This window comes from Coregonus clupeaformis, chromosome 8 (genome assembly GCF_020615455.1).
Source record: "Coregonus clupeaformis isolate EN_2021a chromosome 8, ASM2061545v1, whole genome shotgun sequence".
Taxonomy (NCBI): Eukaryota; Metazoa; Chordata; class Actinopteri; order Salmoniformes; family Salmonidae; genus Coregonus; species Coregonus clupeaformis.
This window is the reverse complement of record NC_059199.1, coordinates 58,813,280-58,829,573: the sequence shown is the minus strand read 5'-3', so window position 1 is coordinate 58,829,573 and position 16,294 is coordinate 58,813,280. Positions and strand designations below refer to the sequence as shown.

General features: G+C 44.9%; 1 protein-coding gene across 1 annotated transcript; it reads right to left on the bottom strand.

The window, feature by feature from the left end:
* Window positions 1–4,163: 4,163 nt before the first annotated feature.
* LOC121572247 (serine/arginine-rich splicing factor 6) lies at window positions 4,164–10,870 on the bottom strand. The gene is made up of 6 exons (XM_041884215.2): window positions 10,679–10,870; window positions 9,251–9,417; window positions 7,256–7,368; window positions 6,059–6,276; window positions 5,553–5,624; window positions 4,164–5,094 (listed from the first exon to the last, which is right to left on the bottom strand). The coding sequence occupies exons 1-6, from the start codon at window positions 10,783–10,785 to the stop codon at window positions 4,596–4,598; spliced, it is 1,176 nt and encodes a 391-aa protein (XP_041740149.1). The 5' UTR covers window positions 10,786–10,870; the 3' UTR covers window positions 4,164–4,595.
* Window positions 10,871–16,294: the final 5,424 nt, after the last annotated feature.

The window sequence follows — 16,294 nt, the reverse complement described above, 5'->3', positions numbered from 1 at the left end:
AAAATATTTAACACATTTTTTTAAAGGAGGACAGTTGTTAAAATGACAGATGTGGGGCATTTCGTGAAATTGTACTTCAGTATGGTTTCATAAACAAAGACATGCTGATGTGCCAGAATATTAAGTATCACATTGTCATAAGTATCAAAACTGTAAAAAACAATATGTAGCTGTTCTGCAGAAAGAACCAGCCTCATAAATTTATGACTTTATCCTTTTTCTTCAGTGTGGCCCTAGTACTCTGTCATATAAACAAATACACATTCCATATGAATATAAAAACACAATGTGTAACATTATGTTCCTTTATTGAATAAGGACAAAACAAAGCAGGTAAACCATCAGCTCCTTTCGAAACTGAAGTCACAGTGACTCTACAAGATGGAAAGCACAGAATCCAAGCATATTATACAAAATGATACATACACATTCAAAGGTCTGTATATAACACACCCTGCATGTCTGCACACTAAAATAAATGCAGGACAAATCCATACACATCAACTGAACAGACAAATGAATGGATGCAGTAGCCTCCCTGCAGCCTTGTATTACACACAGTATACCGCACAAACATCATAAGAGGCCAAATTAGTAAAAAAACTAACCCAAAAAACCCAAATTCCTCTGCCACCGCAGGACATATTTAACCAAAATTGAAAGCACACATACTAACTAAAATAATTCAACACATATTGGTCCCTCAGCAGCCGACCACTGTCGTCATCAGGGAAGATTGCCGGATTGTCCCAGTCCATGGCTGGTGGCACTCTGGGGGCCCTCTCCTTCCTCAGGCAGGCCACATTGTGGAGGACAGCACAAGCCACAGTAATATCACATGCCCTAACAGGGCTGACCCTTAATTTGTGAAGGCAGTGAAAGCGTGCCTTCAGGAGGCCAAAGGTCATTTCAACTCTGGCCCTGGTCCTGGCATGGGCATGGTTGTAGGCCTGCTGTGCTTCCTGGGGTCTGTGAAAGGTGTCAGGAGAAAAGGCTGGCAGCCATACCCCCTGTCTCCCAGCAACACACCAGAGAATTCACCTGTCAACACAAAATCTCATCATTACTACCTCATAAACACAGTGATATTCTTGACACAGCCATGATGGTTATAAATAGGGGGTTGTGTGGCTTACCTTGTGATAGGCACTGATAGATTTCAGAGGCCCGAAAGATTCTGGAGTCATGGACTGAGCCAGGCCATTTTGCCACAACATTGCTGATCACACGTCAGCATTGCAGACCATCTGAAATCATAAGATGAGGAATATTACACCAATCAATGCACATCACTGGCAATGCAGAGTGTTCGTCAATGGACAATATCAAAAGTTATGTTCACCTGAACATTAATGCTGTGAAAGGATTTCCTATTCACAAAATCGGCCTCATGGGCACCTGAGGGGGCTTTTATCCTTATGTGTGTGCAGTCCACTGCACCAATGACATTGGGGAAACCTGTCACACAAAGTAATGAGTATCCTACTATGTGTTAACAGTTGTCCTGTAATTTGTAGATCCTCTTACCTGCAATCCTATAGAACTCCTCTTTGATGTCACAGAGTCTTCTGTGGCCAGGGAAGGAGATGAAGACATCTGCTAATGCTTTGATAGCCAGACACACACTCCTTATTGTGCGGCAAATTGTGGCCTTGTTCAGCTGATCTGCATCCCCCACTGAGTACAGGAAGGCTCCACTAGCAAAAAAGCGCAAGGCCACACAAACCATTTGCTCCACACTCAGTGCATGGCTCCGTGCAGTGCGGTGCTTAATCCTGGGACCCAGTAGTCTGCATAGATACCTGATGCCATCTGCAGAAAACCTGTATCTTTCATATAGATGGTCATCAGGGAAGGCCAGTGGGTCCAACCGGTCCCTGAAGACCCTTTCTCGCCTGAAGGCTCTCCTCAGCACAAGTGCTTCTTCATCCACCACATCTCGCACGAATGGGCATGCCATTGTCAGAGCAGAAAGGAACACACAATTTTGGGCCTTCATATAGGCTAGTGGCCACACCTGGTGCTGGGGGGTGGGCAAAGAGGGCGATGCCTTATAACGATGACTTGGTTGTACTGATTGCTGGGAATATAAAAAAACCTTAGAAAGATGCCACCGTCCTGTGTGCTCACAATAAGAGCTCATATGTCATGGCTCACTTGACTTTACTGAGAATATACCTAATTTTTTATTTTGAGCTGTGTCATCTTCTTGGAGCTGGGGGAGGAAAGAAAAATAATGATTAATACATTTGTGTTACAGTTAGCATACAGTGTACATTGAAGGCATATCTCACCTCCCTCTCAAGTTTTTTTTATTTCAAGGTCCAGTTTCCTAATTGTCCTCTTTTTTATTTCGGACTCCAGTGCAAGATTTTCCATCTTTTTTTTGTATCCCATGTAGAGATGGAAGGACATACCTTGAATGAAGCGGGTGGCATCTTGGGAGGAACCTATGCTCGTCTCTTTCCCCCAGGGATCCCCTCTAAGACGGGCCTGCCTTTATTTAGCTCCAAGGCCATGTCCTCTGCTGGGGTAAGGTCAGCCTTTTGGTGACCCACCACCCGTGCCTTGTCTGTGGGTATTCTTTTTCACTGCTAAAACAGTACAGACAATGTGTGAGCAGGCACCTTCTGGGTACAATATATGCTTGTGCTTTGTTAAATATTAGTCAGGGACCATACCATTCTGCAGAATGTTCTTGTATTTGATTTTGACCTGCTGCCATGTCCGTTTTCGGCCCGTTCATGTTTAATCTACACACACACACACACACACATTTAATGGAGTCACACTGCAAAAAATTACTTGGTATTTTTGTCTTGTTTTCAGTAAAAATATCAAAAAATTTATCATAGCTTTATACAGTGTGATGGAGTTACTTTACACAATTTCACTCATATCTGCAGTGCATTTCAATTAAAAATTTAACAGTTTCATAATTACAGTACAACTGCATTTTTGGAGATGTGAATTAAATATTTGAATTGTAATTGTGATGTTTCAGCGGAGCGGTGAGTGTGTAATTGTGCACTACTTACGCATTCAGGCGGTCTGCAATACTTTGCCACGCTTTTTCTCTTTGCTTTATCACTGTGGCGGTGTTGCCTTTCTTCTTAATTATATCTTTTACCTCCTCGTATGCCTCCATGAGGATTTGTGCTTCCGACGGGGAAAAGTACGCGGCTCTAGTTGCCATGGTAAATCAGTTAATCTGTGATCTGTGGCGGGGTCTATTTGAGTGAGCCGTGAGCGCGCACCTATCCAGGATTGGTTTCACCTGGCTTAATGAATCCGTGTCTGCTCATCCTGGCTTGGTCTTTGTGCAACCAATTAAGCCTGGACGCACATGTTTTGGCTTCATTGAGCTCAGCTGAGTCATTTATCCCGGATGTCTTAATTCTACTTTTGTGCAACAGGCCCCTGGTCGCCAGTCTGATTGTTATTGTCGCAATGTTATTGCATTGCGTTTGGCATGACTATAGAGCCCCACAGAGGCGTCATAATACCCATAAAACCTAGCGGTCAAACAGGGAAATTGTTCCAATAGTTTTTCCACCATTCATTTTTCCCCATAGGGAATTTTTTACACTTAAAATAAGGGCTGTGTTTCGTGTAGGCATAATATTTCGGCTCCATTTACTCTGAATCGAAAATGCTAATTAGTGTTTCATTTTTTGCTGTTGAATACAAGCAAATATATTGATGTCACCTTGTCCTCCAGAGATTTACACGGTTATCAAAAACGTCACACCAGGGTAAAATCCCCTATTGGAAAAATGAATGGTGGAAAAACTATTGGGACCATTTCCCTGTTTGACCGCTAGGTTTTATGGGTATTATGACTCATGCTGTGGTACTCTGAGTGACAAGAAGTTGACATGATAGCACATCTGGGACCAAGCTAGAGGTAGTAAGTTCCAACTGCACTGATCTCGGCACCCAGAACCAAATGTCTTCTGTGACAACTGCACTAATGTCAGTGACAAAACTACAACAATTTGGCAATTTTCCTTTAACTTCAAGACATCCTCCAGCTATTTTTGAAAATGTACTGTAGAGAAGCGATATCCATGGTGTAAATACAGTAAATTACACACTAAAGGGTAAATACTATTATTATTCAAATCTTATTTAAGCAACAAGACAAAGACAACTCCAAATCATTCCAGATCAGGCTTTTTATTTTATTTTTTAAGTAACTGATTAAAGGATTTCCCACAAAGTGAAAAGATGCAACAATGGAATAAAAACAACCCCCACCCTGCACAACATTGACAGCACGGTATGCTAGTATTGATACAAAGGTTAAGACACTTACTACAGAACATTTCCTTTTCAACTTATAAAAATCTATCCAAGCAAATACCCTCAAACTTATTTCACACATTTAATATTTTACAAATACCTCGATTTAAGAGACAACTACTGGAAAAAGATGCAGAATGACCGACAAGCACTGTATATTTATAAGAAATGAGGAAGAGTGTGTGCCTGTTTTTTTTTTTCACCTACAACTATTTATCAAAAAACAAAAAGGGCCAGACGCAGGGGGGGAGGGGGGGGACACGATGGATGGCTGATGTTGCCATCCCAGCTCAGGACTGTGATCGAGAGCGGGAGCGAGAACGAGACGCGGAGCGAGATTTGGAGCGGGACTCTGAGCGGGAGACTGAGGGGGAACGGGAATGGGCTTTGGCCGGGGAGGGAGATGGAGATTTGGACTTTGACTTGGATTTGGCTTTGGATTCGGCAGGGGTGTGGGAGCGAGAGCGGGGGGCTCCCGTCTCGGCTGCAGCTCCCTCATCGTCGCTCTTGGCCGGCTCGCGGGTCTTCGAGCCGGACTTCCTGGAGCAATCCTTGGCTCCTGATCTGGAACGAGAGCGGGAACGGGACCTGGACTCATCCTTCCTGTTCCTCTTCCCTTCTTTCTTGGTGCTCTTTTTGCTCTTGCTGCGGCTCCTGCTGCGCCCCTCCTCTCGGCCCCCGCGCCCCTCCTTGGCCTTGTGGGTACCGTTGGTGCGCTCCTCCTCTCTGCGGCCCTTGGTCTTGTCCTTCTTGCTGTGGGAGCGACTACGTGAGCGGGAGGCAGCACCCCTGGGAAATAGGAAGGCGCAGACAGACAACCAGTTACCTAAAACGTAATTGAACTGCAGCAATGTAAAAATAGCCACCGCCCCTAGCACTAGCTGGTCATGACATCTGTCAGGACATCTGGGAAGCTACATAAGGTCCATATTTAGGCAAGAGCTCTTGGTAAATAGATTTTTTTTTTTTTAAGTTACTGTTGATGTCACTTGAGTGCAACAAGTATCCAAAAGAAACGTCTACAATGACTTCCCTAAAAAAAATGACTACGTGTGTGTTCCAAATAGCACCCTATTCCCTATATAGTGCACTACTATTGACTGAAGCCCTACAAGCCCTGGTCAAAAGTAGTGTGCTACATAGGGAATCGTTTTTTTTTGGGGGGGGGGGACACACATTAAAAAGGTCAGGGGTCACCCTTGGGTATGGGTCTATGAGTTAAACGTTGACTGCACTCCGGGCCTCACCTAGAGCGGGAACGGCTGCTGCTCTCACTGCGGCTGCGGCTCTTTCGGGACCTACGGCTCCTGGAACGAGACCTGGGGACAGAGGGAGGACCACGTATGTTCAAGGTAAGCCATGTACCTTGAAGAAGCTTGAGGGGTTAGGGGTGACATGCAGTCCAATGTAATTGCGAACCTTAATTGTGAACTGGTGGGAAAACAATACATTTGGTGGGGGGGGGGCAACTGAAATCACCACATCCCTTTGACTACATAGTCCATGTTTAAGAGGAGAAATTCTACTCAGTCGCCTGATCAAAGAGACCGATCTACAAATCATCTTGCATAATTTCATACAACTACTCATTATGATTTGTAGATAAGCCAGTCTGTGTGCTCCAAATGGCACTCTACCCACTACATAGTGCACTTCTCGACCAGAGCCCTATGGGACACGCTATGGGCCCTAGTCAAAAGTAGTGCACTATAGAGAACCGTTTGGGACGCAGCCCCCCCTCATTCTTATTTACCGGGAGCGGCTGCGACTGCGAGAGTAGGAGCGCTTGCTGCGCTTGGCCCCCGGGCGGTCCTCAATCAGCCGGATCTTCCTGCCGTTCACCTCGGTGCCGTCCAGCTTCTCCAGGGCTCTCTTCATGTCAGAGTACAGCCTGAACTCTATCACCCCCTCGTTCCGGCGCCCCTTATTGGTGTCAGCATACGTCACCTCACCCGCCTGCCTCATGTAGTCCTGGTGAAGGAAACGGAAAGGTTGGGATTAGGTGAGAAAACCAAAGATCCTATTGAATTTATACACGCCATTTAATATTGTATATGTTAGACATGTTTTCATTCTATATATATATGCATTCTATATGTACTTGTCTGGGGAAAACTGCAGGAAATCTGAGATTTATGCATCGCCATAAAAAGTTTGCTCAAGCATGACAATAGCGGAGGTCCAAAAGATGGCAGCCCCCCCATACACTAACCACAAACTGCCAGTCTTGCTAAGTTCGCTGTATTGTCCATTGCTCTCCTTCACTCTGTTTTGGTACTGTCATTAGCAGGGTATACACATGAACCCAACTTTAGCTCCAAGACGCCAGAAATAAAATGAAAAAGTAGTTTGTGCTGATTTATTGGCACCGTAGTTTTAAAAACTCAGTGGATAGTGCCATGGATCTTATGCAGTATTGGAAACGTTACTTTTAAAACTCATTATGTTAACTTCCAATAGAGGTAACTTGTTTACGTTACTTACTGTGGAAAGTAACACATTACATTACTTTTGCATTACCAGAAACCCCTCTAAAGATATCTTGTGTGCGTTGATCATTCTTATGTTCAGTAGATGGTGCCTACTACCTTTGAATTGCATAGCCTCGTCCGTAATCTATAATCTATAACTGGCTGTACCAGCAATTAATAAGGTACAAATATTGTCTTTTTACTTTACCTTCTATAAAAAGTAACTAAGCAACAGATTACTTAAATTGAAAAACGCATTAAGTTACTCATTACCACAACAACAAAAAAAAGTTATCAGAGTACTCTACCGCGTTACCCCAACACTGACCTTATGACTAAATGTACATGTAAAATGTAAAAAAATATTGGAAAAGGATCATATGTTTTTCTCTCTTCGAACATTAAACGTAGGATGCAGAAATCATAAGGAAGAGAGAGTGTTATCATTAGCGTTGCTGAATAACCCGTCGTCACCATACCTTCAAGTCCTGCCAGCTGCAGCGGCTGGACAGATTCTCAACAATCAGCCGATAGTCTGTCCTTGCTGGTGGGCCATATCGGTCTCTGCCACCACGCCCATACCCTCCCCCGCCTTCAAGGTAACAAGGACAGAGCAGCAACAATTAGGGCAGGGGACACACTGAGAGGACAGCCTCAATACTAAACTCCAAGCTACATTCTGTAAACAAATGACCACTTATAAAATGTAGGGGGGGCGGTAAAGACAAAATAAGCTATCCATAAAAAGGGAAAGAAAATCAAACCTGTACATTACTCTGGTCTAGAAAACTCTGCACATTTTCCATCAAGAACACTGACATTACCTATCCCTTCTCTTCAACAAGATCTAAACAACTAAATAATTACCTGATTCAAGTTTGGGTAGAACTGAATACAAAACTCTACATACGAACTTAAATCAAAATGAAAAGCTACATAAAAAAAAAAAACTATGTGACTGACTGAAGACAGTACTTACGGTGACACTAAAAGTTTAAGTTTTTAACTAGCACATCTAAATATATAGACATTTCACATTTGTTTCAGGCACCGATAAGAGCTCAACCCACATCTGTTCCTAACCCAATGGCATCCTCACCACCCGGCCTGGGACTAATGGGACAAGCGGTCTTCATTCACAATGGCTCCCTTTTTTGGTCTGCCCAGGGACCCAGAATGGTCAAACCACACTCTTGGTTGGAAAGGGGACACCATGGCCAGGCCAGCAATAGGGGCAGGCAGTCAGCAAAGGACTCTTTTAATTAAAACATTGGAGGTTCTTTGTTAAATCTTTACCTTTATTATTCAACATTCATTTAATTAAAACAAAAATAAAATATTCCTGAATAAAACAGTAGATTACACAAGATTCTCAAATTACTCAAAACAAATTAGCTAGTTAATTTATTATATTCAAATCACATTAGAACATTTTCCTAGCAAATATTCTACGGTAGTAAATCTCAAGCTAGTTTCCCCCGACAATTTGAATGAACACAAGTGCATTTGTTTCCCCTGTAACAGTTTCAATCAAGCGAATGAACACAAGTGCATTTGTTTCCCTGTAACAGTTACAATCAAGCATACGGGCTCCCAAGATAACGGCATGTCATTGGTGGCAGTGGTGCATGTAATTTGAATTCCCTCAACAACTCGGGTGTAAAATGTCTTCTCTACACCCATTAGTCAAACAATTACTGTGGAGTACCATGAAGGCCTCGGTCTGTACTACGAGCTCCGTGAACGCTAGAGAAAAAAGGTGGTTCCCTAACCGGCAACCTGTCCAACACACCTGTATGCTAAGGAGACGACGTGTGGCCTATTAAACAGAGTGGGGACAGAACAATGGCAACCACTTCTCCCTGAAACCAGTTGAAATTACAGCAAATGGGAGCGATCTTTATGTAGAAATGTCCTCTAAAAACAGAAAAACTTTGGCGCAATTTGTCATAATCATAAAAGGGGTGCAATCATCCTTTTACAGTGTAGTGGGACCGTGGAGAGAGCCAAACACAACCCAGATTATGGATGACAGTGCCAGCTGTGACCATGGATACCAGTATGGTACTGCTTGTGTTTATTTTACTAAGTTTCCATCACTACTATCACCAAGGAAGCAACAAGCCTTTGAACAGATGGCACTCAGACTCATCTTCTCAAGACGTAAAACCACTTAGGTAAAGAATGGACGACATCTGGTGCACGTGGCAGGTTTAACTATATTTGAAACACATAAAATTGTGTTTGTCTTACCTAGCTACCTTAAGATGACTACATCGGCCTGGATATGAGTGTCTCTTAAATAACCAAAATGTTAATGTAAAGGAACCCAATTATATGAACTACAACCACCAAGGACAAACTTGAGATGTCATGCAGTAGTCGCCTATCCCACGTACTATGCGGCTGCCATGTTGGCCTCCTCAATCTCAAATCCCCACTAATGTTAAAACACCACTGCATTGTATACTTACTTCTTCCACCTCCGCCGCCACCGCCTCCTCCTGAGCCATAGCTGCCATCTCGCCGTGGCCCCTTTGTGTGCTCCACAATAACCCTCTCCCCACACAGGTCTTTCCCATTCAGGTCATACACAGCATCATCTGCATCGCGGGGGTCATCAAATTCAACAAACCCATACCTTTACACATAGGAGACAGTATGTTAGGCCAGAGACGAGGGGACACATAGGAGACAGAGGATGTTATGCCAGAGATGAGGGGGCACAGATTTGGGATCAAATGATGTGACTAGTTAAAACTACTCACGCCAGACCCAAATGACCATTTCATATACCATAATGCAATATTTTATAATCTTCTCATATGTGCCACAGATCTAAAATGTGCCACTACTGCTGCAGGGTGTTAGAGGGGCCACATTAATTCCACCTGTAAGTATGGTGTAGTTTAGAGTACTGTTAGCTAGCTAAGAGAATATTTAGTCAAGACAGTGCTTTGACCCATGCATCTACAGTATATAGTTAATGACTTTGACTGTCATTCCTACTGGTGGCTAGAGTGCTTGTAACTGGCCTTGTAAATGTTGTCTCGTCCACCAGATACCATAATATGAGAGTTGCTGGAAGTTCGACAATGCCAGTAGCATTGCACTATTATCGTTGGCTGTTACGCAAACTACTGTAGCTAACTTAGCTATGTTACATAAACAGTATATACACACCGCCAGTTAGGGGGTAACTTAAGATAGTTATCGTAACGTTATCTAAGTCAATTTAGCATGCCCAACGGTTGTTTGAAGATGCTAGGTAGCTAGCTTAATTATGAAGATTTCATGAACGTGTAACTAAAGTTACCTAGCTAGTAGTCCCGTGTAGCTCAGTTGATAAGAGCATGGCGTTTGCAACGCAAGGGTTGTGGGTTCGATTCCCACGGGGGGCCTGTATGAAAAATGTTTGCACTAACTAAGTCGCTCTGGATAAGAGCGTCTGCTAAATGACTAAAATGTAAATGTAGTTACCTCTTCTGACACGTGGTTGCGATTTCATTCAAAGAAAAAATCGCCTAGTAAGTTCTAACGCTAGCTGGCTTGTTAACTAACAACATGGCTACTCCGTCTAGACACAAACACGACAATGAAGTGCGCTAGCACCTTAGCTAGCTAGCTAGCAAAACACGCTTGACGCTAACTACAGCAGTAACTCCTTAACCCAAGTTAGCCAACTTTGCTTCTGTAGCAAACCGTTTTTGAAATTCTTAACTAGCTAAGTAAATAATATATAATAACTAGGTCATCAAACTAAAGCAATTTATGAGAATCTTCAATAAACGTCCGTTCAACGCTGGTTCAAGAGGCTTGGGCCTGGTTACGAGGACTAGGCCACAATCACAACGCGGCTAGCTACCACTGAGCTACACGAGACGAGGCGTTAATTTTGTTACCCGTTTTTCAGGTCAACTTCAAGTATCTTCCCATAGCCCTTGAAGAACTTCTCGACGTCCTTTTCCCTTGCTCGATAGCTCAATCTTCCAATGTAAACCCTCGACATTTCCCCGGTGCTGATCTTCACAATCTCAGGAACACAGTGGGCGCAGGGAAATGTTCTGCCAATGTCAATGATCACTCAAAACCCGCCCACAAGGCCTAAAAACGAGCCCTTTTTTCTGCCGCAAGAGAGGAGTTGCCACATTCGTCCAATAGGTGTCTCCATAATGACAATCTAAATATTCTCGGCGTTTCTCCCTTTGTTATTAGTTCATCACACCAAATGATTGAATCTGAACTATAGAAGTGATTGATAGTGAATGGTTAAGACGTATGTTTTTTTTCTCCAGAAAACATTATTATGAAATGGTGTTAACACAATGTGAAATATTGTGAAATAGTGTTAATACAAGTCACATTGCTCTAAAATAATCATAAAGCATCAACAATCGAAAAACCCCAACAGTTTGCTTTTTGGTTTATTTGATTTCATAAACATTTTAATTAATGTGTGGCTGCAGGCAGCCTGATGGCCCAGTCATCCATCCCTCTAGATGATGGAAAGAAATGAGAGAGAGGAGATCCATCATGAGTCCAGTACATCAAGAGCATTTCATTCTACTATTAATCAATCAATCACTACTATTATATCACTACTATTATAATTTAATAGTCAGTAATGGAGTTAATCGGTTCCTCTCTGTATTCACCTCTGGGGCGCTGCACACCACTCTCTCTCTCCTCTGACTTTAACTTTCTGGCCAATGTTAGCTAGCTAGCTTGCTACTACATACATGACTCGAGAATAATGTTTTTCATCACAGTCACAGAATCGTCCCGAAGTGCAATTTAAATCGTCCCAAACTGAAAAGGAACCATCCCAAATTAAAATACTTATTTTTTTAATGGTTTGATATGCCAACATGGGTCTACTCTATGACCTAGGTCCACTGCACTGCACTGAGGCTAGGAAACACTGTCACCACCGATAAATCTACGATAATCGAGAATTTCAATAAGCCCCCCCTCCCTCTCCTTCACCCAAATTCAGATAGCTGATGTCCTGAAAGAGCTGCAAAATCTGGACCCCTACAATTCAGCTGGGCTAGACAATCTGGACCCTTTCTTTCTAAAATTAGCCGCCGAAATTGTAGCAACCCCTATTACTAGCCTGTTCAACCTCTCTTTCGTATCGTCTGAGATCCCCAGAGATTGGAAAGCTGCCACGGTCATCCCCTCTTCAAAGGGGGTGACACTCTAGATCCAAATTGTTACAGACCTATATCCATCCTGCCCTGCCTTTCGAAAGTATTTGAAAGCCAAGTTAACAAACAGATCACTGTCCATTTCGAATCTCACCGTACCTTCGCTGCTATGCAATCTGGTTTCCGAGCTGGTCATGGGTGCACCTCAGCCATGCTAAAGGTCCAAATTATATTATAACCGCGATCGATAAAAGGTTTCTCAAATGACTGCCTCGCCTGGTTAACCAACTACTTCTCAGATAGAGTTCAATATGTCAAATCGGAGGGCCTGTTGTCTGGACCTCTGGCAGTCTCTACGGGGGTGCCACAGGGTTCAATTCTCGGGCCGACTCTATTCTCTGTGTATATCAATGATGTCGCTCTTGCTGCTGGTGACTCTCAGATCCACCTCTATGCAGACGACACCATTTTGTATACATCTGGCCCTTCATTGGACACTGTGTTAACAAACCTCCAAACAAGCTTCAATGCCATACAACACTCCTTCCGTAGCCTCCAACTGCTCTTAAACGCTAGTAAAACTAAATGCATGCTATTCAATCGAACGCTGCTTGCACCCGCCTGCCCGACTAGAATCACTACTCTCGGCGGGTCTGACTTAGAATATGTGGACAACTACAAATACCTAGGTGTCTGGTTAGACCGTAAACTCTCCTTCCAGACTCACATTAAGCATCTCCAATCCAAAGTTAAATCTAGAATCAGCTTCCTATTTCGCAACAAAGCCTCCTTCACTCATGCTGACAAACATGCCCTCGTAAAACTGACTATCCTACCGATCCTTGACTTCGGCGATGTCATTTACAAAATAGCCTCCAACACTCTACTCAGCAAATTGGATGTAGTCTATCACAGTGTCATCCGTTTTGTCACCAAAGCCCCATATACTACCCACCATTGTGACCTGTACGCTCTTGTTGGCTGGCCCTCACTACATATTAGTCGCCAAACGCACTGGCTCCAGGTCATTTACACCAAGTCACTTGGCTCTGTCATATCCTCACATGGCCTCTCCTATCATTGCTACGCAGACGACACACAACTAATCTTCTCCTTTCCCCCTTCTGATAACCAGGTGGCGAATCGCATCTCTGCATGTCTGGCAGACATATCAGTATGGATGACGGATCACCACCTCAAGCTGAACCTTGGCAAGACAGAGCTGCTCTTCCTCCCGGGGAAGGACTGCCCGTTCCATGATCTCGCCATCACGGTTGACAACTCCGTTGTGTCCTCCTCCCAGAGTGCGAAGAGCCTTGGCTAGCTGCTACCATTCAGCTGTTTTTCTAACCTCATCCGAGACATTAACGTTAGGTGGTTGGTAGCTGCTGTACTTAATTACAGCTACTGATAACAGTCTGCTGTAGTTTACAACAATTCTAATTTCTAAAGTGGAAGTTGGGAGAGTTTTACTCGGGTGGTTCAGTGAACCAATTATAGTTTCTGAGGTGGAAGTTGGGAGAGTTATATATATATATATATATTTTTTTTTTATTTTTTATTTTTTTAAATTCAAATTGTAATTTTTTTTTTTTTTTTTTTTTTTGGTGAGGGAGGCCTGCTCTCTCCTTTCCCAGATGTTTAGTTCATTTCATTCCGATCTCCTCTGCATTATTGTAGCCATCTGCTGCAGCCTGTCAACTATGCCTCTGCCTATCCCTGTTCTCTCCTCTCCGCACAGGCTACACAAACGCCTCACACCGCGTGGCTGCTGCCTCTCTAACCTGGTGGTCCCTGCACGCACCACACACCTGGAGTTCCAGGTCTCAGGCAGCCTCTGGAACTGCCGTTCTGCCGCCAACAAGGCTGACTTCATCCCAGCCTATGCTACCCTCCAGTCCCTCGACTTCCTGGCGCTGACGGAAACATGGATTACCACTGAAAACACTGCTACTCCTACTGCTCTCTCCTCGTCTGACCATGTGTTCTCGCATACCCCGAGAGCATCTGGTCAGAGGGGTGGTGGCACAGGAATCCTCATCTCTCCCAAGTGGTCATTCTCAATTTTTCCCCTAACCCATCTGTCTATCTCCTCATTTGAATTCCACGCTGTCACAGTCACTAGCCCATTTAAGCTTAATATCCTTGTCATCTATCGCCCTCCAGGTTCCCTTGGAGAGTTCATCAATGAGCTTGACGCCTTGATAAGTTCCTTTCCTGAGGATGGCTCACCCTTCACAGTTTTGGGGGATTTCAACCTCCCTACGTCTACATTTGACTCATTTCTCTCTGCCTCCTTCTTTCCACTCCTCTCCTCTTTTGACCTCACCCTCTCACCATCCCCCCCACTCACAAGGCAGGCAATACGCTTGACTTCATCTTTACTAGATGTTGCTCTTCTACTAATCTCACTGCAACTCCCCTCCATGTCTCCGACCACTACTTTGTATCCTTTTCTCTCTCGCTCTCCTCCAACACTACTCACTCTGCCCCATACACAGATGGTAACGCGCCGCCGCAACCTTCGCTCTCTCTCTCCCACTACTCTCTCCTCTTCCATCCTATCATCTCTTCCCTCTGCTCAATCCTTCTCCCTCCAATCTCCTGATTCTGCCTCCTCAACCCTCCTCTCCTCCCTTTCTGCATCCTTTGACTCCCTGTGTCCCCTATCCTCCCGGCCGGCTCGGTCCTCCCCTCTAGCTACGTGGCTTGATGACTCATTGCGAGCTCACAGAACAGAGCTCCGGGCAGCTGAGCGGAAATGGAAGAAAACTAAACTCCCTGCCGACCTGGCATCTTTTCACTCCCTCCTCTCTACATTTTCTTCATCTGTTTCTGCTGCTAAGGCCACTTTCTACCACTCTAAATTCCAAGCATCTGCCTCTAACCCTAGGAAGCTCTTTGCCACATTCTCCTCACTGCTGAATCCCCCCTCCTCCCTTTCTGTGGATGACTTTGTCAACCACTTTGAAAAGAAGGTTGACGACATCCGATCCTCGTTTGTTAAGTCTAATGACACTGCTGGTCCTGCTCACACTGCCCTACCCTATGCTTTGACTTCTTTCTCCCCTCTCTCTCCAGATAAAATCTTGCGACTAGTGACTGCAGGCCGCCCAACAACCTGCCCGCTTGACCCCATCCCCTCCTCTCTTCTCCAGACCATCTCCGGTGACCTTCTCCCCTACCTCACCTCGCTGATCAACTCATCCTTGACCGCTGGCCATGTCCCTTCCGTCTTCAAGAGAGCGAGAGTTGCACCCCTTCTCAAAAAACCAACACTCGATCCCACTGATGTCAACAACTACAGACCAGTATCCCTTCTTTCTTTTCTTTCCAAAACTATTGAGCGTGCCGTCTTTAGCCAACTCTCTTGCTATCTCTCTCAGAATGACCTTCTTGATCCAAACCAGTCAGGTTTCAGGACTGGTCATTCAACTGAGACTGCTCTTCTCTGTGTCACGGAGGAACTCCGCACTGCTAAAGCTAACTCTCTCTCCTCTGCTCTTGTCCTTCTAGACCTGTCTGCTGCCTTTGATACAGTGAACCATCAGATCCTCCTCTCCACCCTCTCCGAGCTGGGCATCTCCGGCGCGGCTCAATCCTGGATTGCGTCCTACCTGACCGGTCGCTCCTACCAAGTGGCGTGGCGAGAAGCTGTCTCCGCACCACGTGCTCTCACCACTGGTGTCCCCCAGGGCTCAGTTCTAGGCCCTCTCCTTTTCTCCCTATACACCAAGTCACTTGGCTCTGTCATATCCTCACATGGCCTCTCCTATCATTGCTACGCTGACGATACACAACTAATCTTCTCCTTTCCCCCTTCTGATAACCAGGTGGCGAATCGCATCTCTGCATGTCTGGCCGACATATCAGTATGGATGACGGATCACCACCTCAAGCTGAACCCTGGCAAGACGGAGCTGCTCTTCCTCCCGGGGAAGGACTGCCCGTTCCATGATCTCGCCATCACGGTTGACAACTCCGTTGTGTCCTCCTCCCAGAGTGCGAAGAGCCTTGGCGTGACCCTGGACAACACCCTGTCGTTCTCTGCTAACATCAAGGCGGTGACCCGATCCTGCAGGTTCATGCTCTACAACATTCGGAGAGTACGACCCTGCCTTACACAGGAAGCGGCACAGGTCCTAATCCAGGCACTTGTCATCTCCCGTCTGGATTACTGCAACTCGCTGTTGGCTGGGCTCCCTGCCTGTGCCATTAAACCCCTACAACTCATCCAGAACGCCGCAGCCCGTCTGGTGTTCAACCTTCCCAAGTTCTCTCACGTCACCCCCCTCCTCCGCACACTCCACTGGCTTCCAGTTGAAGCTCGCATCCGTTACAAGACCATGGTGCTTGCCTATGGAGCAG

What these genes read in the sequence shown, in the direction of transcription:
- LOC121572247 (XM_041884215.2), bottom strand. Translation starts at nt 10,785, where the DNA reads ATGTCGAGGGTTTACATTGGAAGATTGAGCTATCGAGCAAGGGAAAAG. An exon ending in GAAGTTGACCTGAAAAACGG is followed by an intron (nt 9,418 to 10,678) that starts GTAACAAAATTA and finishes CTATGTGTAAAG; the next exon opens with GTATGGGTTTGTTGAATTTG. An exon ending in AGCAGCCGTTCCCGCTCTAG is followed by an intron (nt 5,095 to 5,552) that starts GTGAGGCCCGGA and finishes CCTATTTCCCAG; the next exon opens with GGGTGCTGCCTCCCGCTCAC.